The sequence below is a fragment of the Hyla sarda genome, chromosome 7, assembly GCF_029499605.1.
Source record: "Hyla sarda isolate aHylSar1 chromosome 7, aHylSar1.hap1, whole genome shotgun sequence".
Lineage (NCBI taxonomy): Eukaryota > Metazoa > Chordata > Amphibia > Anura > Hylidae > Hyla > Hyla sarda.
Genome location: NC_079195.1, coordinates 26,052,466 through 26,069,941, shown reverse-complemented (window position 1 = coordinate 26,069,941; position 17,476 = coordinate 26,052,466). Strand labels below are relative to the sequence as shown.

Below are 17,476 nucleotides of genomic sequence, written 5' to 3'. Positions count from 1 at the left end.
TCCATAGGTGTAACAACACATAGTCGTGTAGAATGGAAACCATCATCAGGTGGAAAATGTGAGTCATGAAATAGCTTTGTGAGTACTTAAGTCCTTACCTTTAGTAATAGAATTAATATAGCTCCTATGACGCTAATGATTTCTCCCGCTAGACGTATGTAATCTTCAGATGTGACATACGCCTCCTAGAAGATAAAAGATCACAATTGCTGTTAAAGCTAAGTTATATGAAATCTTTTCCATATGATCTTTTGCATTATCCATTACTTAGAATTAGGAAGGTACAAGGGTGCTGATAAGTAAAGGGGTGCTGATCAGTATTTTGAAATTCAGCCTTACCCCTAAAAAATTTAGCTAGAAAGCTGTAAATTGAAGGTTGTACATGGCCAATGGTAAAAAAAAAAAAAAAAAAGGTATCGGTCCAAAGTGAACATGGCAGAACCTCCAGAAAAGTTAAAGGGGTATTCCAGGCCAAAACTTTTTTTTATATATCAACTGGATCCGGAAAGTTAAACAGATTTGTAAATTACTTCTATTAAAAAATCTTAATCCTTCCAATAGTTTTTAGCTTCTGAAGTTGAGTTGTTGTTTTCTGTCTAACTGCTCTCTGATGACTCACGTCCCGGGACGTGACATCATCATTGAGCAGTTAGACAGAAAACTTCAGAAGCTAATAACTATTGGAAGGATTAAGATTTTTTAATAGAAGTAATTTACAAATCTGTTTAACTTTCCGGAGCCAGTTGATATATATATAAAAAAAAGGTTTTGCCTGGAATACCCCTTTAAATGTGAAAGAGCATAGGATCATAATCAGGTTCCTGTTTCTCCAAGAGAAAGATGTAAAGGAGGTCCATGATAAAATGTCACAATTTTTTGGGTGACACTGTCCATTCATATGCAACAGTTAAACCTTAGGTTGTCAATTTTAAAACTGGCTGTTTGGGTGTTAAAAGGGGTTGTCCAGGAATAGAAAAACACAGGTAATTTATTTCCAAAACCTCTCCCTGTCTGTCTCTTAAGGTTGTGTGTGGTATTATAACATGGCTCCATTCACTTCAATGAAACTGAGCTGCCGAACCACACCCAACCTGGAGACAGATAGGGAGCAGTTTTGGAAAGAAATTGCCAGTGTTTTTCTATTTCTATTGGATAACCCCTTTAAAAGTGGGAAGCTCTGTTCCTTTCTCTGTGCCTGCAAATGTGAAAGCCACGAGTGATGAGCGGCAGGGGCCGTATTCGAATTTGCAATTTTGCGAATATATTGATGATCATTCATCCTATGTTCGCAAAATTCGCATATTCGCTATGTTCGTTCACTTTTTTTTTCCATGCAAAAATTAACATAAAAATTTGCATAAAAATTTGCATGTGAAAAAAATACAAGTAAGAAACGAATATTGGAGGTAATTGAAATAAAGTGAACCAGTCCTCAAAGGTACATTGGGAGAAACTAATATTGGTCATTACAAATATATAGCACTATATTCTAAATATTCACGAAATTGCGAAGTGCCAATATTCGCAATAAAAATTCTCATTACAAATATTCGTGCTCAACACTAAAAGCCACTCATGATCGTGGAGGACCACTGAATATCAGCCAAAAGTATTGCTACATATCTTGGAATATCATGTAAGAGAGTTGGTGGCATTATCCACAAGGACTTGGAAATAAGAAAGCTCTCAGAAAAGTGGATCCCAAAACTTTTGACAACCGAACAAAAGAAGACAACAACTCATCACACACTGCAGGGGAAACAACGACAAAACTGACCTCCTTAGGATTTCAAGTGATGTCCTATCTACCCTATTCTCCTGGCCTGGCTCCTTCTGGATCATCTGTTCCCCAATCTCAAAAAACACCTAAAGTGACGATGATCTGAGAGTGTTCTGGGGGCAACTAGTGCTGCGAATGAGTGGTTACACCAGAAGTCAGGAGAAGTTTATTTGCAAGGACAAGTTGAAGGAGAAAGTATATTGACTTCCTGGGGGAATATATAGAACAGTGAGGCTGTTACAGCTTTCTCGGGGCACCCCATAATCTGCATGAACGGAGTGAACTCCACTCCATGCTGGATTACAAGCAACCACAGCCTTCATGCCCCTGCCACAGACATTAAAGAGTACCTCTCATCAAACCATATTTTCTAAACTAACTCAGATTATATTTCCTAATTACTCCTAACACCCCTCCTGCCCTTAAAAAAATGCAGAGCTTTAAAAATCTCCTTATCCTTGCTCACATTGTGTGAGCTCCCGGCAGGAGAAAGTGGGCGTTCCCCAGCAGGCACAACGTCACTGAAGCCTGTGAGAGTTGTGCCTCACCATGCCCCGTGCACAATTCCTGAGTTTGGTCACCTGCCAGGCTGGGAGGAGACCACACTAACTGTTTGATTTGCTCAGGAAACAGAACAGAGCCACCTAGTGGCTGTTTTTTCAATCACATTAAAAACATATAAAGGTTGAGAATTTTAACAGCAAGTAAATAGCAAAGTGTCTTATAATTACACAAGGAACAATATATTAAAAGTTTAGTTTGGTGACAGGTACTCTTTAATGGAAGGGGGCGTGATGACCAGGGCTGCCACAGCTTATCAGCCTACTGCAAGTCTTGTCACTTTCTATTACCAAACAAGTGAAATCTTACCCTTCCCACCTATACAAAAAATTTAAATTTTCAATAAATATAAATAAGGGATTAATCAAATGCCTAAAATAGATATGACTAAGGAATGGCCTTATAACTTGACAACATGATTGATGGTATTTAGGGGAAATACTGTATACCAGTAAGCACAACTTGTTTATAATAACCAAGGAGTACATGGTGAACTCCCTTGGTTATTGCAGGCCTCAGGAGTACGGACTGTGCGTGTTTAAAATAAACTTCTAAATCTGTTGTCACTTTAAACATGAAGTGATTGTACTCTTGTTGTCTCCAGTAAACGTGTCAGTCACCAAAGAGTTTATAGACATCAATATGTACACACCGACCGGAGTCATGGGTCCCGAGACTGTGCTGGAGATCTGCATTGTGACCTTCAAGCTAAAGACAAAAGTTTTCCTAAAGCTAGGATCCTCTTTAGTCCTGCCGTGTATTATACCTGGACAATGACAGCTTTACCCCACATAATATTCCATTTATATTTACCTAAAAACTAAGTTTGATTGTAAATCCTTTGCTTTATACATCTTGTATAGTGTTGAGCGCGAATATTCGAAATGCAAATTATTACCGCGAATATTTCGAATATAGTGATGTATATTCGTAATGACAACTATTATTATTTTTTTAATATATTTTTTCGAATATGTGAATATATGCGAATATGCAAATATTAGCGAAGATCGGCACTTCCAGTCAGAGGACACTAATCCCTCCCTTCTTTTAGGTGAAAGAGATAATCGCGCATGCGCACTATGTGAATTTCATTCTGAATTTTCACATGAAAAAAATAAAAGAGAATGCACATAGCGAATATGTGAATTTCACGAACATAGGAGGAATATTCGTCTATATATTTGTGAAATATCGCAAATTCGAATATGGCCCCTGCAGTTTGTGTCTAATTTTTTTTCCTGCTTCATTTACATTCAAATCAAAAGTAAGTATTCTGCTATTTGTTACTTTGAGATTGTGGAATCACATGACCTATGCAATGGCAGGATTAGTGGAACCGCTGTACCACTGTGGGAGATGGTGAAAGTTACACCAGGGAGCAGAGTCTAAGGAGCCGCTGGAGTTCACCAGAGCCTGCCGCAGAGATGGACTTGCTGCGGACTTGCTGCGGACTTGCTGCGGCAGGCGAACTCCCAGGTCGCTACTCCTAGCGCGAGTTGCTCACAATGGCGGCCGAGGTAAAGCGTGACACAGAGTCGTAAGTCAAAACTTGGAGTCGGGGACAGGCAGGAAGGACAGGGCAGGCGGCAAGGTACAGTGGTTAGGAAATGAAGCAAACGGTACTGATACACAGTATGGCAGAAGACTACTAGGAAACACTTTCTCTAAGGCAGCGAGGCACAAAGATTAGGCAGGGATCAAGGGGAAGTGAGGAAATCTTATAAGGTCAGCGCCGACAGAGACAAATTATCGGTGCGCTGGCCGTTTAAATTTCAGAGAGCCGACACACGCAGGTATGTGCACACTGGCTGTGAGAGAGAACAGAAGAACCAGGAACGCAGTGGAGGGAGTGTCCAGCGGCCGGCAGAGTGTGACCGCAGGCTGATACATGGGTTGCAGTGCTGCCCGTCCCGGACACAGTACAGGGAGACAGGTAAGGAGTGTGCCTGTGGCCAGCATGTCTGGCCACGGAACATTTCATTAAAATCTAAACGCTTAATGGAGTATTCTAATTTATTTAAAATTCATACTGCTGGTTGGGGTGGGGTGTTGGTGCTGTAGTGCTCCCCAGTCCCAGGACCATGGACATATTTACTATAGTGGCAGGAGATGCTCTGCTATTGGGCCCTTTGAAAATGGAGGGCCCCATCCTGGTTGTTCCCATTTCCTTTTCTGTTAGTAAGAAACTGTGCAGAACTCCTCTTCAGGGAACTGCATTGCTCCATGTGTCATGGAAAGTAAAGGAGAAATAAACACCAGACCTTTATTTCCTGGGAGGGAAAAACCGGTTGCCATAATAGGAGGCCTATAACGATATCTGCTATGGGGCCCCCTCTCTTCTATGTAGGGTCCTTTTACATGGGCCAACTTGCGTACCGATCTTGGTGAGCCTTCACAAGGCTGGATCAATAGTACAGCTGGGCCACATGAACAATCGATCATGGCTAATCGCTGGCCTTTTTACACGGGCGATTATCAGGAATGATTGTTCCTAGGAAAGCTCATTCATGCAATAATGTAAAAGGGAATGATATAGCGCTGTCCCGGCTCTTCTGCATACAATGCAACCTCAGTGATTGGGGTCCAGGATACAGTACCACAGCAGCGTGGGTGAGACATTACTTTTTATTATCTATGCACTTTAGGATATATGGGAGTAGCTCTGAATTAATTTAGGTTATTTGCTATATGGTGATGCCTATTAGGGAAATATATTTGTGCCATATATACCTGTTGCTCCATACACTTTAGTGTGAATACATTCCCAGTTTGGGACTATTTTATATTACTATTGTGCTGCTAGTTAATACAATTGTTGTGGTTATCGCTTAAGGGGGTATTGCACTAGCTTGTCTTGTCTGTATTTGTGTGAACATCTTGTATTGATTGTGTGTATTTTTTTTTTTTTTTTTTTACTTTTATTGGTTTTCCAATAAGAAAAAACATTTCACAATGCAATAGACAGCGCAAGTATGTGTGTATTTTTTTTAATATACCGTGTTTCTCCGAAAATAGGACCGGGTCTTATATAAATTTTAGCCCCAAAAAACACACTAGGGCTCATTTTCAGGGTAGGGCTTATTTATATGCACATTGAACAACATGGCGGTTCCACGGTATTTACCCCCCCCCCCCATTATCATCATATGACATGCGCGAGCTGCGCATATCACATGATGATAATGGGGGGGGTGTAAATGCCCCCCAACGTCCCTAACCCCCCCCGCCGGTTTATCAGCCCAGCGCTGCACCCCACAATCCCCACATCGGGGTACTGATCATTTGTCACCCGCGAGCACAGCTTCTCTCCCCCCCCCCCTGCCAAATAATTATCAGCCATTGCGCTGTATCTATTCCTGTGCCCGGGCTGCAAATATTAAAAAGCAATTTTTAACTTACCTCCGTCCTCCGTTCCTCCGTTGCTAAGGCACCGGCCTCATGGTCCCTCCGCTGTTCTTCCTGCTTCCTGGTGTTGTGACGTCTCAGAGCCTTCAGCCTATCACCGGCCGCAGCGATGTCCCGCCTCTGCCGATGATAGGCTGAGCCGACTGTCATGTAAGAAGCCGGCCGGTGAGCGAGAACAGCGGAGGACAGCGAGGCCGCTTCCTTAGCAACGGGGGAATGGAGGACGAAGGTAAGTTAAAGATTGCTTTTTAATATTTGCAGCCCGGGCATTGTCTAGTTCAGTGGTATTCAACCTGCGGACCTCCAGATGTTGCAAACATTTGCAACATCTGGAGGTCCGCAGGTTGGAGACCACTGGTCTAGGTCTTATTATCGGGGTAGGGCTTATATTGCAGCCCACCCCGATAATCCGGCTAGGGCCTATTTTCGGGGTAGGTACTATTTTCGGGGAAACACGGTATTATTATAAAGGACAATTTTTAATAGAAGATATAACAACTTGTTTGGTCTTTAGTGTAAAAACCTCAGTGACTGGCTGCAGTGGGTTCAGGACATCAACATGGTATGCATAGGACCAAGGTGGACTAGAGCACCGCCACTGAATCAGGCAAGGTGAGTATGAAATAGTTGGTTATTTTACACCTCACGAAGGCTGCAGTATAATTTTTACATAAATTGTTTACTCCCTTTTCTTCCTTTTACTCTTATGTATAACTAAACCAATGGCTATCGATGTGAATGGAGAGAAAAACATACCGGGGAGAGATTTATCAAAACCTGTTGAGAGGAAAAGTTGCTGAGTTGCCCATAGCAACCAATCAGATCGCTTCTTTCATTTTTGAAAAGGCCTCTGAGAAATGAAAGCAGCGATCTGATTGGTTGCTATGGGCAACTCAGCAACTTTTCCTCTGGACAGGATTTGATAAATCTCCCCCAATGTACAATCACCTTATAATCTATACAGGATTTTACCATAGAAGGACATTTTTATAGTATTTTAGAAGAAAATCTCTAGGAAATTCTCAAAAGTTTAAAGGTTCTCACTTTTAGGGTCTTCTGCACCATAATAGTGATATCCCTGGGATTTGTAGCGTTGTCTGTTCTCGGTTTGAGAGGTCGGCTTACGCAAACTAGAGACACAATGATCATGTAGGCAATATAAAGTGCACCCAAGGTCCAGAAATATGGCCGGCCAAACCTCTGCCACTTCCTGTTGACCAGCTCCTTCACGGGAGATAAGTCCAATATCCTCCGTGCCTGGAAAGAAATAAAGATATTTGTTAAAAACAGTAATAAATGCTCAGGTTAATGAATATTATATGTCCCTGCTGCACCCAGCGTTTGTTTAGAGCATCGGATGCCGCGCCAGAGGCTTGTGTCGTCACGGCAATGCACCCTCAATGCAAGTCTATGGGAGTTGGCTTGACGGCTGTCATGCCCCCCCATAGACTTGCATTGAGGGGGCATGGCCCTGACGACATGAGCAGGGTGTGACCGTGACGGCACAAGCCTCTGCCCTGTATCGCCAGTCATCCGGCATGGAGCGAAGTTTGCTCCGTGCACCGGATCTCTGGGGTGCTGCTGGGATGCCGCCGAGATCGCAGTGGTCCCCAGACCTTTGGGTAGGTGATAAGATGTCTAGGGGTTGAGTACCCCTTTAACAATGAGAGGGTCATGTTTGAAGGCTCAAGGCCCCCTTCTGCAGGTGGCACCAGAGAGCTATTCTGGAGGAGAATTGTTTTGCATACTTTTTCCCCAGGTAGCCTTGCAGGATGTATATGACCCTTACATTCACCTAAGGAGACACATTGCCCCTCAGACTATTACCAACTAAGGGCAAAAACCCATTAGAGATGGAGTTGCCCTTTTAGGCATCTACGACACAACCTATAGATACATGATTACATGACATACCTCTCTTTTTTTCCCAGAAACTACCAAATCCAGTACAGACTGAGGATCATCCCAGGAGTCAATCTCAGTTAGGTCATAGAGATAGCAGCTTATGGGGCCGAATGTCCACTGTAGTTGTCTTCTCTTCTGGACTATGTGCTGAAACATCTGGGAAATGAAAAAAACACACAAAATGCATCGTCAAAATGTGGAATTGCGGTCTGAATAGTGACTTGTAAAGTGATTTGCACACTACACAATTTTACTTTTATTGTACGGCTGATGGTAAAACCCATATATGGATACATACCACAGCGTTACCTTCCAGAGCGGCCATCTTTAATGGGGTAAGGTAATTGTGGTTGTATATCTCTTCTAGCCCTGGTCCATGTTTCTCCTTGTGGTAGCCGACTATAAGGTCATAGATCTGACAGGCGGACATCTTGTTGGGCTGTAGGGTCAGGATGTGGAGGGCGGTATTTCCTGGAGGGAGTTAACAATCGGAATTTATTGGTCATAGTAAAAAATGTGTCAAAGTCAAAACCCATGAAATCATGGCACATAATGGTGTGGCCTAGGAAATAACTTGAATTCCAAGATAATAAAACGTTGACTTGTGCATTAACGTAATGCAAAAGAAATAGGAAATATGTAGGATTTTTTACCATGGGAATCTTTCGCCTGAGCATCGGCTCCATGTAGCAGCAATAAGCGCACCAGCTCGGCATTACCGACACATGCGGCAAAGGAAAGAATGTGCTCCCCTGCAACAAGAAAAGAGGTCATATTTTACTCCACGTACTGAGCCTTTTTAAAAGGACTACCAGAACGAAAAATGCATGCTGCTCCTGATCAAAGGTTTTTGAGCTGTCCATGTATTACAAGAGTGGCCGTATGCTGCCTTGTGCAGAACAATGCCAGAGGCAGAGGAGTAGACAGGAAATGAATACAGCAGCTACTATAGACCCTTCTGCTGTGTTGTGCAATATTCTGCAGCAGTTCTGGGTGGGGAACTGCCATGAGTGTTGTGGGAGAGGGGTAGGCTGGGCAGGACCACTGTAATGAAGAGCTGACGGAAAGGAGTGCATTCTGGAAATTGTAGTACTGAGCAACTGATCAACCAGAAAATATTGTTACTAACTGACATACGTAGAGAAGCTACAGACTTTTCAAAACAGATGTTTTAAAACGATATATATATATATATATATATATATATATATATATATATATATATATATATTAGTCACTACAGGAACTTCAGCACAGGACTGCTCAGGTGTGGTGCAACGTAACCCCCAGTGTGCCACATTGGATCCAAATAAATCTTCCTCCACAAGGAAACAGCACCCAACACAAGGTCCAGATAAAGTGCAAGCTACAGGTTCTTTATTACATGAAGAGAGACAATGCAACGTTTCGGCTAGCAAGCCTTTTTCAAGCATGATGAAAAAGGCTTGCTAGCCGAAACTTTGCATTGTCTCTCTTGATGCAATAAAGACCCTGTAGCTTGCACTTTATCTGGACCTCGTGTTGGGTGCTGTTTCCTTATGGAGCAAGATATATATATATACTGCACTATTATTTATTTTTTACCTAACTTCAGAGTACTCCTTTAACCCATTGAAAACACGCTGCTATCATTTTGACTGTGTTTCTGCAGTTAAAGGGGTACTCCACTGGAAAACATTTTTTAAAATCAACTGATGCCAGAAAGTTAAACAGATTTGTAAATTACTTCTATTTAAAAATCTTAACCCTTCCAGTACTTCTCAGTTGCTGAATGCTCCAGGAATTTATTTTCTTTTTAAATTTCCTTTCTGTCTGACCACAGTGCTCTCTGCTGACACCTCTGTCCATTTTAGGAACTGTCTATGGTAGGAGCGAATCCCTATAGGGAACCTGACTTGCTCTGGACAGTTCCTAAAATCGACAGAGTTGTCAGCAGAGAGCACTGTGGTCAGACAGAAAGGAAATTCAAAAAGAACTTCCTGTGGCGTATACAGCAGCTGATAAGTACTGGGAAAGATTAATATTTTTTAATAGAAGTAATTTACAAATTTGTTTAACTTTCTGGCACCAGTTGATTTAAAAAAAAATATATATATTCCACCGGAGTACCCCTTTAAGGGAAGTTTGTGGCTTCCTGTCTGCATCTGCTTTAAGAAGGGGCTGGAAGAGCAGTAAAGCAGAGACTTGGGAAACCTCTGGTCTTAGAAGTTTAACCATTTAATTGTCGCAGTTAGAGATGAGCGAATTTTTTTCAAATTTATTTGCAGCAAATTTCTTTTAAAAATGGCTTTCTGCTGGCCTACAGAGAGCCTCAATGGGCATGTAGAATGCTTCGCCTTGTCCTAACATGCATAGGGAGTGTGCTGTGTTAGTGAAATAATATTGTTATTCAGTATGACATGCAGATTACAGGCATCGCTATTAAAATCACTGCCACAGGGATGTGGCAGCAGGGAGACCATATGGCATCAAAATTTAAGAGAATAAATATGGCATGATGAGACCATATAGTGGCTGAATGACACAGCGTGGAGGTGGCGGCAGCATGAGGAGAACATATAGTGGCTGAATGACCCAGCGTGGAGCTGGCATCAGCATGAGGAGAACATATGGTGGCAGAATGAAACAGCCTGAAGGTGGAAGCAGCAGAATCAGGAGTCCCGAAAGTGATTCGTTGACAGAGTGGTGCAGTGGGTGGTGCAGTGGGTGGCAGTACCCGGTGACGAAGGTGTGTGAAAAAAGGAGAACTTGGCATCAGATGTGTGGCATCAGGTGGGTGGCAGGATCAGAATAGTAGCTGAGGCAGGTAGAAGAAAACGGTCTCTTTTGTAAAAGTGTTAGTGTGCACAAGTAAGTATTGAGGATATGCATTATGTAAAACTTTACTTTTAATAATATTCTTAGGATAAAATATATGTACCCAATTTTTTTTAATTTTTTAAAATCAAACTAAAGGAAAGGTGTGCAAAAAAAAAAACTGCATGAGCCACCTACACCACCAAGTATTGATGTGATGCAAAGACCTCTAAAAGGTGGAAGGGAACAAAATATGGTCCATTGTAACCAGTGGGGGTAAACATTTCCCCTGTAAGGCCCTACTCTCGCATTATTAATTTTCTTCTTGGCAAGTGTTACTCACCCTAAAAAGGGCGGCCCCACACAGGAATCCTTTACTTGAAAAGGTAGAAGAGAACAACGTATTGTCCATTGTAGCAGGTGGGGGTAAAACCTTCCCCTGTAAGGCCCTACTTTCACCCTATTAATTCCCTTCTTGGCAAGTGTTACTCACCCTGAAAAGGGAGGCCCCACACAGGAACCTCTCCCTATTTCCACCTAAAAACTCTGGTAAATGGCAGTGTTCGTAGGGGTAAATAGGGAGAGGTTCCTGTGTGGGGCCGCCCTTTTCAGGCCTCAGGCCTCCTTGTCGCAGCGCAGACAAGATGTTCTTTCTGTTGTCGGTCACCATGGTTCCCATTTCCAGTTTTCGTGGAGTAAGCCATGATTCAATTTCTTGATGAATGACTTTTAGCAGTTCCACCCCGGTGTGACTCCGTTCGCCAAGGCAAACCATGTGAAGAACAGCGTTACACTGTTGTGCCCTACACACATGGTATACTGGAGGGGCACTGAGACTTGTCCGTGCAGTGGAGGCTGAGCACACGGTGGAGGATGAGGAGGCGGAATTGCACACTGTCACAGGACCAATGACCTGAGAACGTGGAGGCAGAAGTGGCATGACCTGTCCAAGTTGGTGTTGTGGCTGTGCAGGAACCACATTCACCCAGTGGGCTGTAAAGGACATGTATTGTCCCTTACCGTAGTTACAGCTCCACATGTCGGTGCTGCCGTGCACTTTGGTACACATCGACAGGCTAAAGGACTGGCCCAGCTTCTCTTCCACAAAATTATGCAGGGCTGGTACTGCCTCCTTAGAAAAGAAATTACTTCTTGGCACCCTCTACCTTGGCTCGGCACAAGCCATCAGTTCTCTGAAAGGTGCCGAGTCCACCCCTTGAAAATGGAGGGACTGCAGCACCAGCTACTTGGACAGGAGTACATTCAGCTGCTGCGCCGTTGGATGAATGGGCACATACTGTTGTCTCCTGGACATGGCTTCTCCAATGGATTGCTGGCGGAATGACTGACTTGAAGTAGGAGGAGCAGGAGCATCTGCAGCTCCCTTCGGCTGAGGTGGTGGAGCTGGCTGAAATAGGGAGTGGCGTGCCGCTGGGTGAAGCAGCAGGTTGGACAACCACATTGGAGCTACGGTTCTCCCATGCTGCTTTATGGGGACACTGCATATATTGTTGGGCTGTGGTGCCAACATTGGGACCCTTGCCACACTTCACCTTCTGCCGACACATCTTGCATGTGGCCATGTTAACCTCCTCCGGATGCTTTATGAAAAACTGCCACACCGCCACGTAGCTGATTTTCCCACCAACAGTCCGCACTGATGAACTGCTACTGCTGCTGACTCCAGGAATCCCTGTTTCACTACCTCCCGAGAAGGTAGGCTGTCGTGAAGCAGGTAGTCTACCCCGGGCACATTTCGCTCCACTTTTGCCAACCATGCTACCACCTTGCTGGCTCAGCTGCTGCCTCACGGGCCGCCTGCAACCCTCTTCTCCTGATGATGATGAAGCCCCTTCTGCACCCGGCTCCCAAGTGTGATCGGCTTCATCATCATCTACAAGTCTCTGCACATCACTGATGTCCTCCTCAGGTTACTCAACAGTGTCTGCTTCAGGAGCCTGAATGCTCAAACCACCACCTCCCATGTCACTCTCCTCATCACTACTTGCCCGCCTATTGTAGGAAGCTGCGGATGTCTCCTCCAATTCTTGGATGGGCAGTTGCTGCTGACTGCCCTTTAGATCGTCCTCACTAAATAGTGGAGCTGAACCAACAACATAAGATACTTCTGTGAGGGAGGGAACCGCATAGGACAGAGGTACAGAGGCTGTAGCGCATTTGTGCACAACACCAGCAGAACACACTGCAGCACACAGACGCTGGGTACTACACCCAAAATTGCACTTTCTCTCTCAATCTCACTCCCTTCCCTTTCAGTGCTTCTAGGTAGGATTTGTGCTTAAGCGGAATCGCTGCTGTTCTGTGCACCACACTTCTCTCTGTCCCTCTCTGTAAAAGAACGCTGTAGACAGTGACTGGGAGGTAAATCACTGCAGTAAGAATGCTTTTCTGTGCAGAACACACACTGCTCTCTTTCCCTCTCTCTGTGCAACAGGACTTTGACTTGACTAGGAGGTGAATCACTGCTGGAAGAAAGCTCTTCTGTGCAACACACAGCGCTGTCTGTCCCTCTCAATCTCTCTGCAGTGAAAGGTTGAATTGACTGGCCGCAATATGGCTTCCGAATATATAGGGCTGTGACATCACAGGGGTGACTGGCTGCTGATAGGCTGCATGCCGCATGTGATTCAGGGTCATCCCGTCTACCCTTTTTCCCGCCTTCCCAGAATTCTTAGCCCCATGTCATCACATGTGGCTCCGCTGTTTTAGATGGACAGCCTGGACTGCACTAAATGGAGTTTAATGAAGCGATTCAAGCGATAGAATCGCAGCAATATTCGCATTCGTGGCAAAACGAATTTTTCCTGAAATTCTTAACAAATTCGGATTCATCAGATTTGAATCGCTCATCCCTAGTCGCAGTCCACCCTCCTATCTGGTCACCAGATTTCCCTGTGACCCTATTAAAACCTGGGAAAACCCTCTACACGAGTTAGGACTTTGTGGTGGTGTTTTTGGACAAGTATCACCAGTAAATTAAGATAAATAGGTCCCTGCACTGGTTTGTCTATATATTGTGGGGGAAGATTTGTCAAACATTGTGCTGAGAAAACGTTGACCAGTTGCCCATAGCAACAAATCAGATTGTGTTTTTTTTTAGCTGAAAAATGTAAAAATTAAAGAAGTAAAAGAAGATCTGATTGGTTACTATGGGCAACTGGCCAACTTTTCCTTTACACTGGTCTGGATAAAAAACAAATATATTGGAATATATGTTAGTGGTGAGAGTTATTTACCTTCAGTGACTGGGACCTTGAAAGCCCCCCTGAGTTGTCTTTTACAATGCCTGTCATAAGGGCCCTAACAGCAGTGACTCTGTTTATGAGGTACAGGAATATGCTAACACATTATTATTAAAAAGGTTTCCCTTGATGGGCTAAACAATAAAATGTATTTAAAAATGTAGAGAAAAAATAATTTAAAAAAAGTCTGAAAACAATAAATAAATGATATTATTTAGTATAAAAAATGAATATGTGCATACATAACAATATATATATATATTTTTTTTTGCAAAAGCTGAAGGCATACTGGTTGGGAAACAGTTAGAGGCACAATGGTTGGGAAACAGCTGGAGGTACACTGGTTGGGAAACAGCTGGAGGTACACTGGGAAACAGCTGGAGGCACACTGATTGGGAAACAGCTGGAGGTACATTGGTTGATAAACAGCTAGAGGATCACTGGTTGGGAAACAGCTGGAGGCACACTGGTTGGGAAACAGCTGTAGGTACACTGGGAAACAGCTGGAGGCACACTGATTGGGAAACAGCTGGAGGCACGCTGGTTGGGAAACAGCTGGAGGTACACTGGTTGGGAAACAGCTGGAGGTACACTGGGAAACAGCTGGGGGCACACTGATTGGGAAACAGCTGGAGACACACTGGTTGGGAAACAGCTGGAGGTACACTGCTTGGTAAACAGCTAGAGGAGCACTGGTTGGGAAACAGCTGGAGGCACACTGGTTGGGAAACAGCTGGATGCACACTGGTTGTGAAACAGCTGGAGGCACACTGGTTGGGAAACACTGCGTGTGTAGTCTGATCCTGCAGTCACACGCTAGTACATTATATCCCTTACTTCATGTTAAGTAGAGGACAGATGCAAAGTAGTAATAACTGTATCAACATCAGACTACACATGGTTTGTTATTGTAGTCTGTCGTCACGATAACACATTGATCTTTCAGGGAGTTGCATATGATTATTAGGCATAAAGCAGATTCTTACCGTAATAGAAGGAATTAGGTTTATGTTGGAAAAAAGTGCCGACTGCCCGGGCCGAACACACATTCGCTTTATTCCTGATCAGCTCCTGAGCAATCGCCACGTTCTGCCGCATGACAGCGATGTGCAAAGCTGTTTGACCTGAGAAAGAGAAAAAACACCAACTGAGAAAAATAAAAATTACAATAGTACATTCATAAATGCTATTTTTATGCTTGCAATGTAATTTTTTTACATAAATATGCTTATATAATTATAATAATTTAATTATAATAATTTAGTTAATTAAATTGTAAAATTCTAAAATAAAGGGGTTATTTAGGAATAAAAAAAAGGGAAAAGTACCGCCATCCCCCCCCCCCCAAAAAAAAAAAAAAAAAAATACAAATAAAAATAAAAAATAAAAAAACAGCGTCACACTGTCCTCGGGTATTGTGGGGAATTACAACTTGGCTCCATTCACTTCAATTGAACTTAGTTGCAATAACACACACAACATGAGGACCGGAGTGATGCTTTAAAAAAAATAAAATAAAAATAAATAAATTCTATTTTTCTAATCCTAGATAACTCCTTTAAAAGTGCACAAGAGAAGTCTATCCATCTACACCTGTTTGGCCACTCTTAGGTGGGGATGATCTGCCTGATACTCCCATCTTGATATCTACTTCTCATCCTAAAAATATAAGATCATTGCACTTAGGCATCTGAAGTATAATCTAGATATGGCTCCACGTGAGCTGGGGTGCGCCCACAATGATGCAGCTGGGAGGTAGGTGTGACAAGACGAATTGTAAATGTATTTGTTAATGAAGTCTTGTAAGAATATATAATGTGTATTAGTGGTAACATACTGTTCTATTTATTTTTTTGATGCCTTTACAACTTGTATGAACAGAGCACATGGCTATTGTATGAGGCAGATGTGTAGGTGCACAGAAGCCACACTTGTAGATGTGCATGGTCCCATAAAGGGTTCAGGACTGCCCCTTATCCATAGTGGATAGGTCTTCACCGTTGGCTCTTACTGCCCATAGCAAGAACCCACAGTGGTCCTTCAAAATACAATATAAATTCGTTTTGGGAGGATGATTGTAGGTGGAAACCATTGTATGGTGTGTGACCATAACAGGACTTCACTTTCGGCTCCCACCCTCCCCCAGCAAGAACCTATTGTATATTGAAGGACCCTTTAACATACAGTATTGATTGAAACCATTGTGTGATGTGTGACCAAAACTCGAGGGGGAAACTTGTAATTGGTTCAAAAGACCCTAAAGTATCATCCCGAAATAAGATAACTTAGAAAACGAAGAAAAATAAACACAATAAACTAAGTCCATACAATTAACACTCAGAAGGAACAACTGGAAACCGGTTAATCCCTTTCAAGAAGGAAGGAGGCATCTTCAGAGTCTTTTAGTTAGAAGCGATCTCAGATGATAATGTGATCACATGGTGTGCCATTTATGGGACCCTCAGTAATCACATGGTTACCTATTGCTGGGATCCATAGTAATCACATGGTTACCTATTGCTGGGACCCTCAGTAATCACATGGTTACCTATTGCTGGGACCCTCAGTAATCACATGGTGTGCCATTTATGGGACCCTCAGTAATCACATGGTTACCTATTGCTGGGACCCTCAGTAATCACATGGTTACCTATTGCTGGGACCCTCAGTAATCACATGGTTACCTATTGCTGGGACCCTCAGTAATCACATGGTGTGCCATTTATGGGACCCTCAGTAATCACATGGTTACCTATTGCTGGGACCCTCAGTAATCACATGGTTACCTATTGCTGGGACCCTCAGTAATCACATGGTTACCTATTGCTGGAACCCTGAGTAATCACATGGTATCCTAATGCTGGGCCCCTCAGTGAACCAGTGTTGTCCTTTAGCTGGGCCCCTCAGTAATCACATGGTGTCTTATTACTAGGACTCTCAGTAATTACATGGTGTCCCATTGCTGGGACCCTCAGTAATCACATGGTGTCCCATTGCTGGGACTATCAGTAACCACATGGTGTTCTATTGCTTCACCCTCAGTAATCACATGGTGTCCTAATGCTGGGCCCCTCAGTGATCACATGTTGTCCTTTAGCTGGGCCCCTCAGTAATCACATGGTATCTTATTACTAGGACTCTCAGTAATTACATGGTGTCCCATTGCTGGGACTATCAGTAACCACATGGTGTTCTATTGCTTCACCCTCAGTAATCACATGGTGTCCCATTTGTGGGGCCCAGTAATCACATTGAGCGTCATTGCTAGGACCCTGAGTGATCACAGTGTCCCATTGCTTGAACCCTCAGTAATCACAAGTAACCCTCAGTAACCACATGGCGTCCTAATGCTGGGACCCTCAGTAACCACAAGGCATCTTATTGCTAGAACCCTCAATAATCACATGGTGTCCCAATGCCGGGAAACCTCAGTGGTCAACCCTAACCCTGCAACAACGGATCATTTTTTATTACACATTTCCCACTAAAATCTATGGGTTGTCAATGCGATGTGAAGGCCTAGTGGGTCTACCCGAGCAGGAGACAATAATCCTAAGCACACATTTTGTTGTTGAGGGTCCCTAAATGGGAAGCCCACCCAATCAATCAATGGAGTAATAAAACACAAGCAAATAGCTACCGCATATCTAAGAGGAACATATAGCTCCTATGTATACAACTACAGGTATTTAATGGGGGTTACTAGTCCTTGAATCCAAAGCAACATCTGAAGAAAGTACATAAGAGCATCCAATGGTGGTCT

General features: G+C 43.3%; 1 protein-coding gene and 1 long non-coding RNA gene across 2 annotated transcripts in view; one reads left to right on the top strand and one right to left on the bottom strand.

The window, feature by feature from the left end:
• Positions 1-17,476, bottom strand: part of LOC130281630 (transient receptor potential cation channel subfamily V member 6-like) — a 32,860-nt gene that overhangs the window by 13,155 nt on the left and 2,229 nt on the right. Inside the window, exons 2-7 of the mRNA XM_056529060.1 lie at positions 14,700-14,837; positions 8,308-8,406; positions 7,953-8,125; positions 7,664-7,810; positions 6,794-7,006; positions 99-185 (exon numbers count right to left, since the gene is read on the bottom strand). Of these exons, the coding sequence (XP_056385035.1) occupies positions 99-185; positions 6,794-7,006; positions 7,664-7,810; positions 7,953-8,125; positions 8,308-8,406; positions 14,700-14,837 (857 nt within the window). The remainder of the gene's footprint in view (positions 1-98; positions 186-6,793; positions 7,007-7,663; positions 7,811-7,952; positions 8,126-8,307; positions 8,407-14,699; positions 14,838-17,476) is intronic.
• On the top strand, positions 5,841-7,816 carry LOC130281631 (uncharacterized). The gene is made up of 3 exons (XR_008846062.1): positions 5,841-5,978; positions 6,264-6,361; positions 7,681-7,816. It is a non-coding gene; the product is annotated as an uncharacterized LOC130281631 (long non-coding RNA).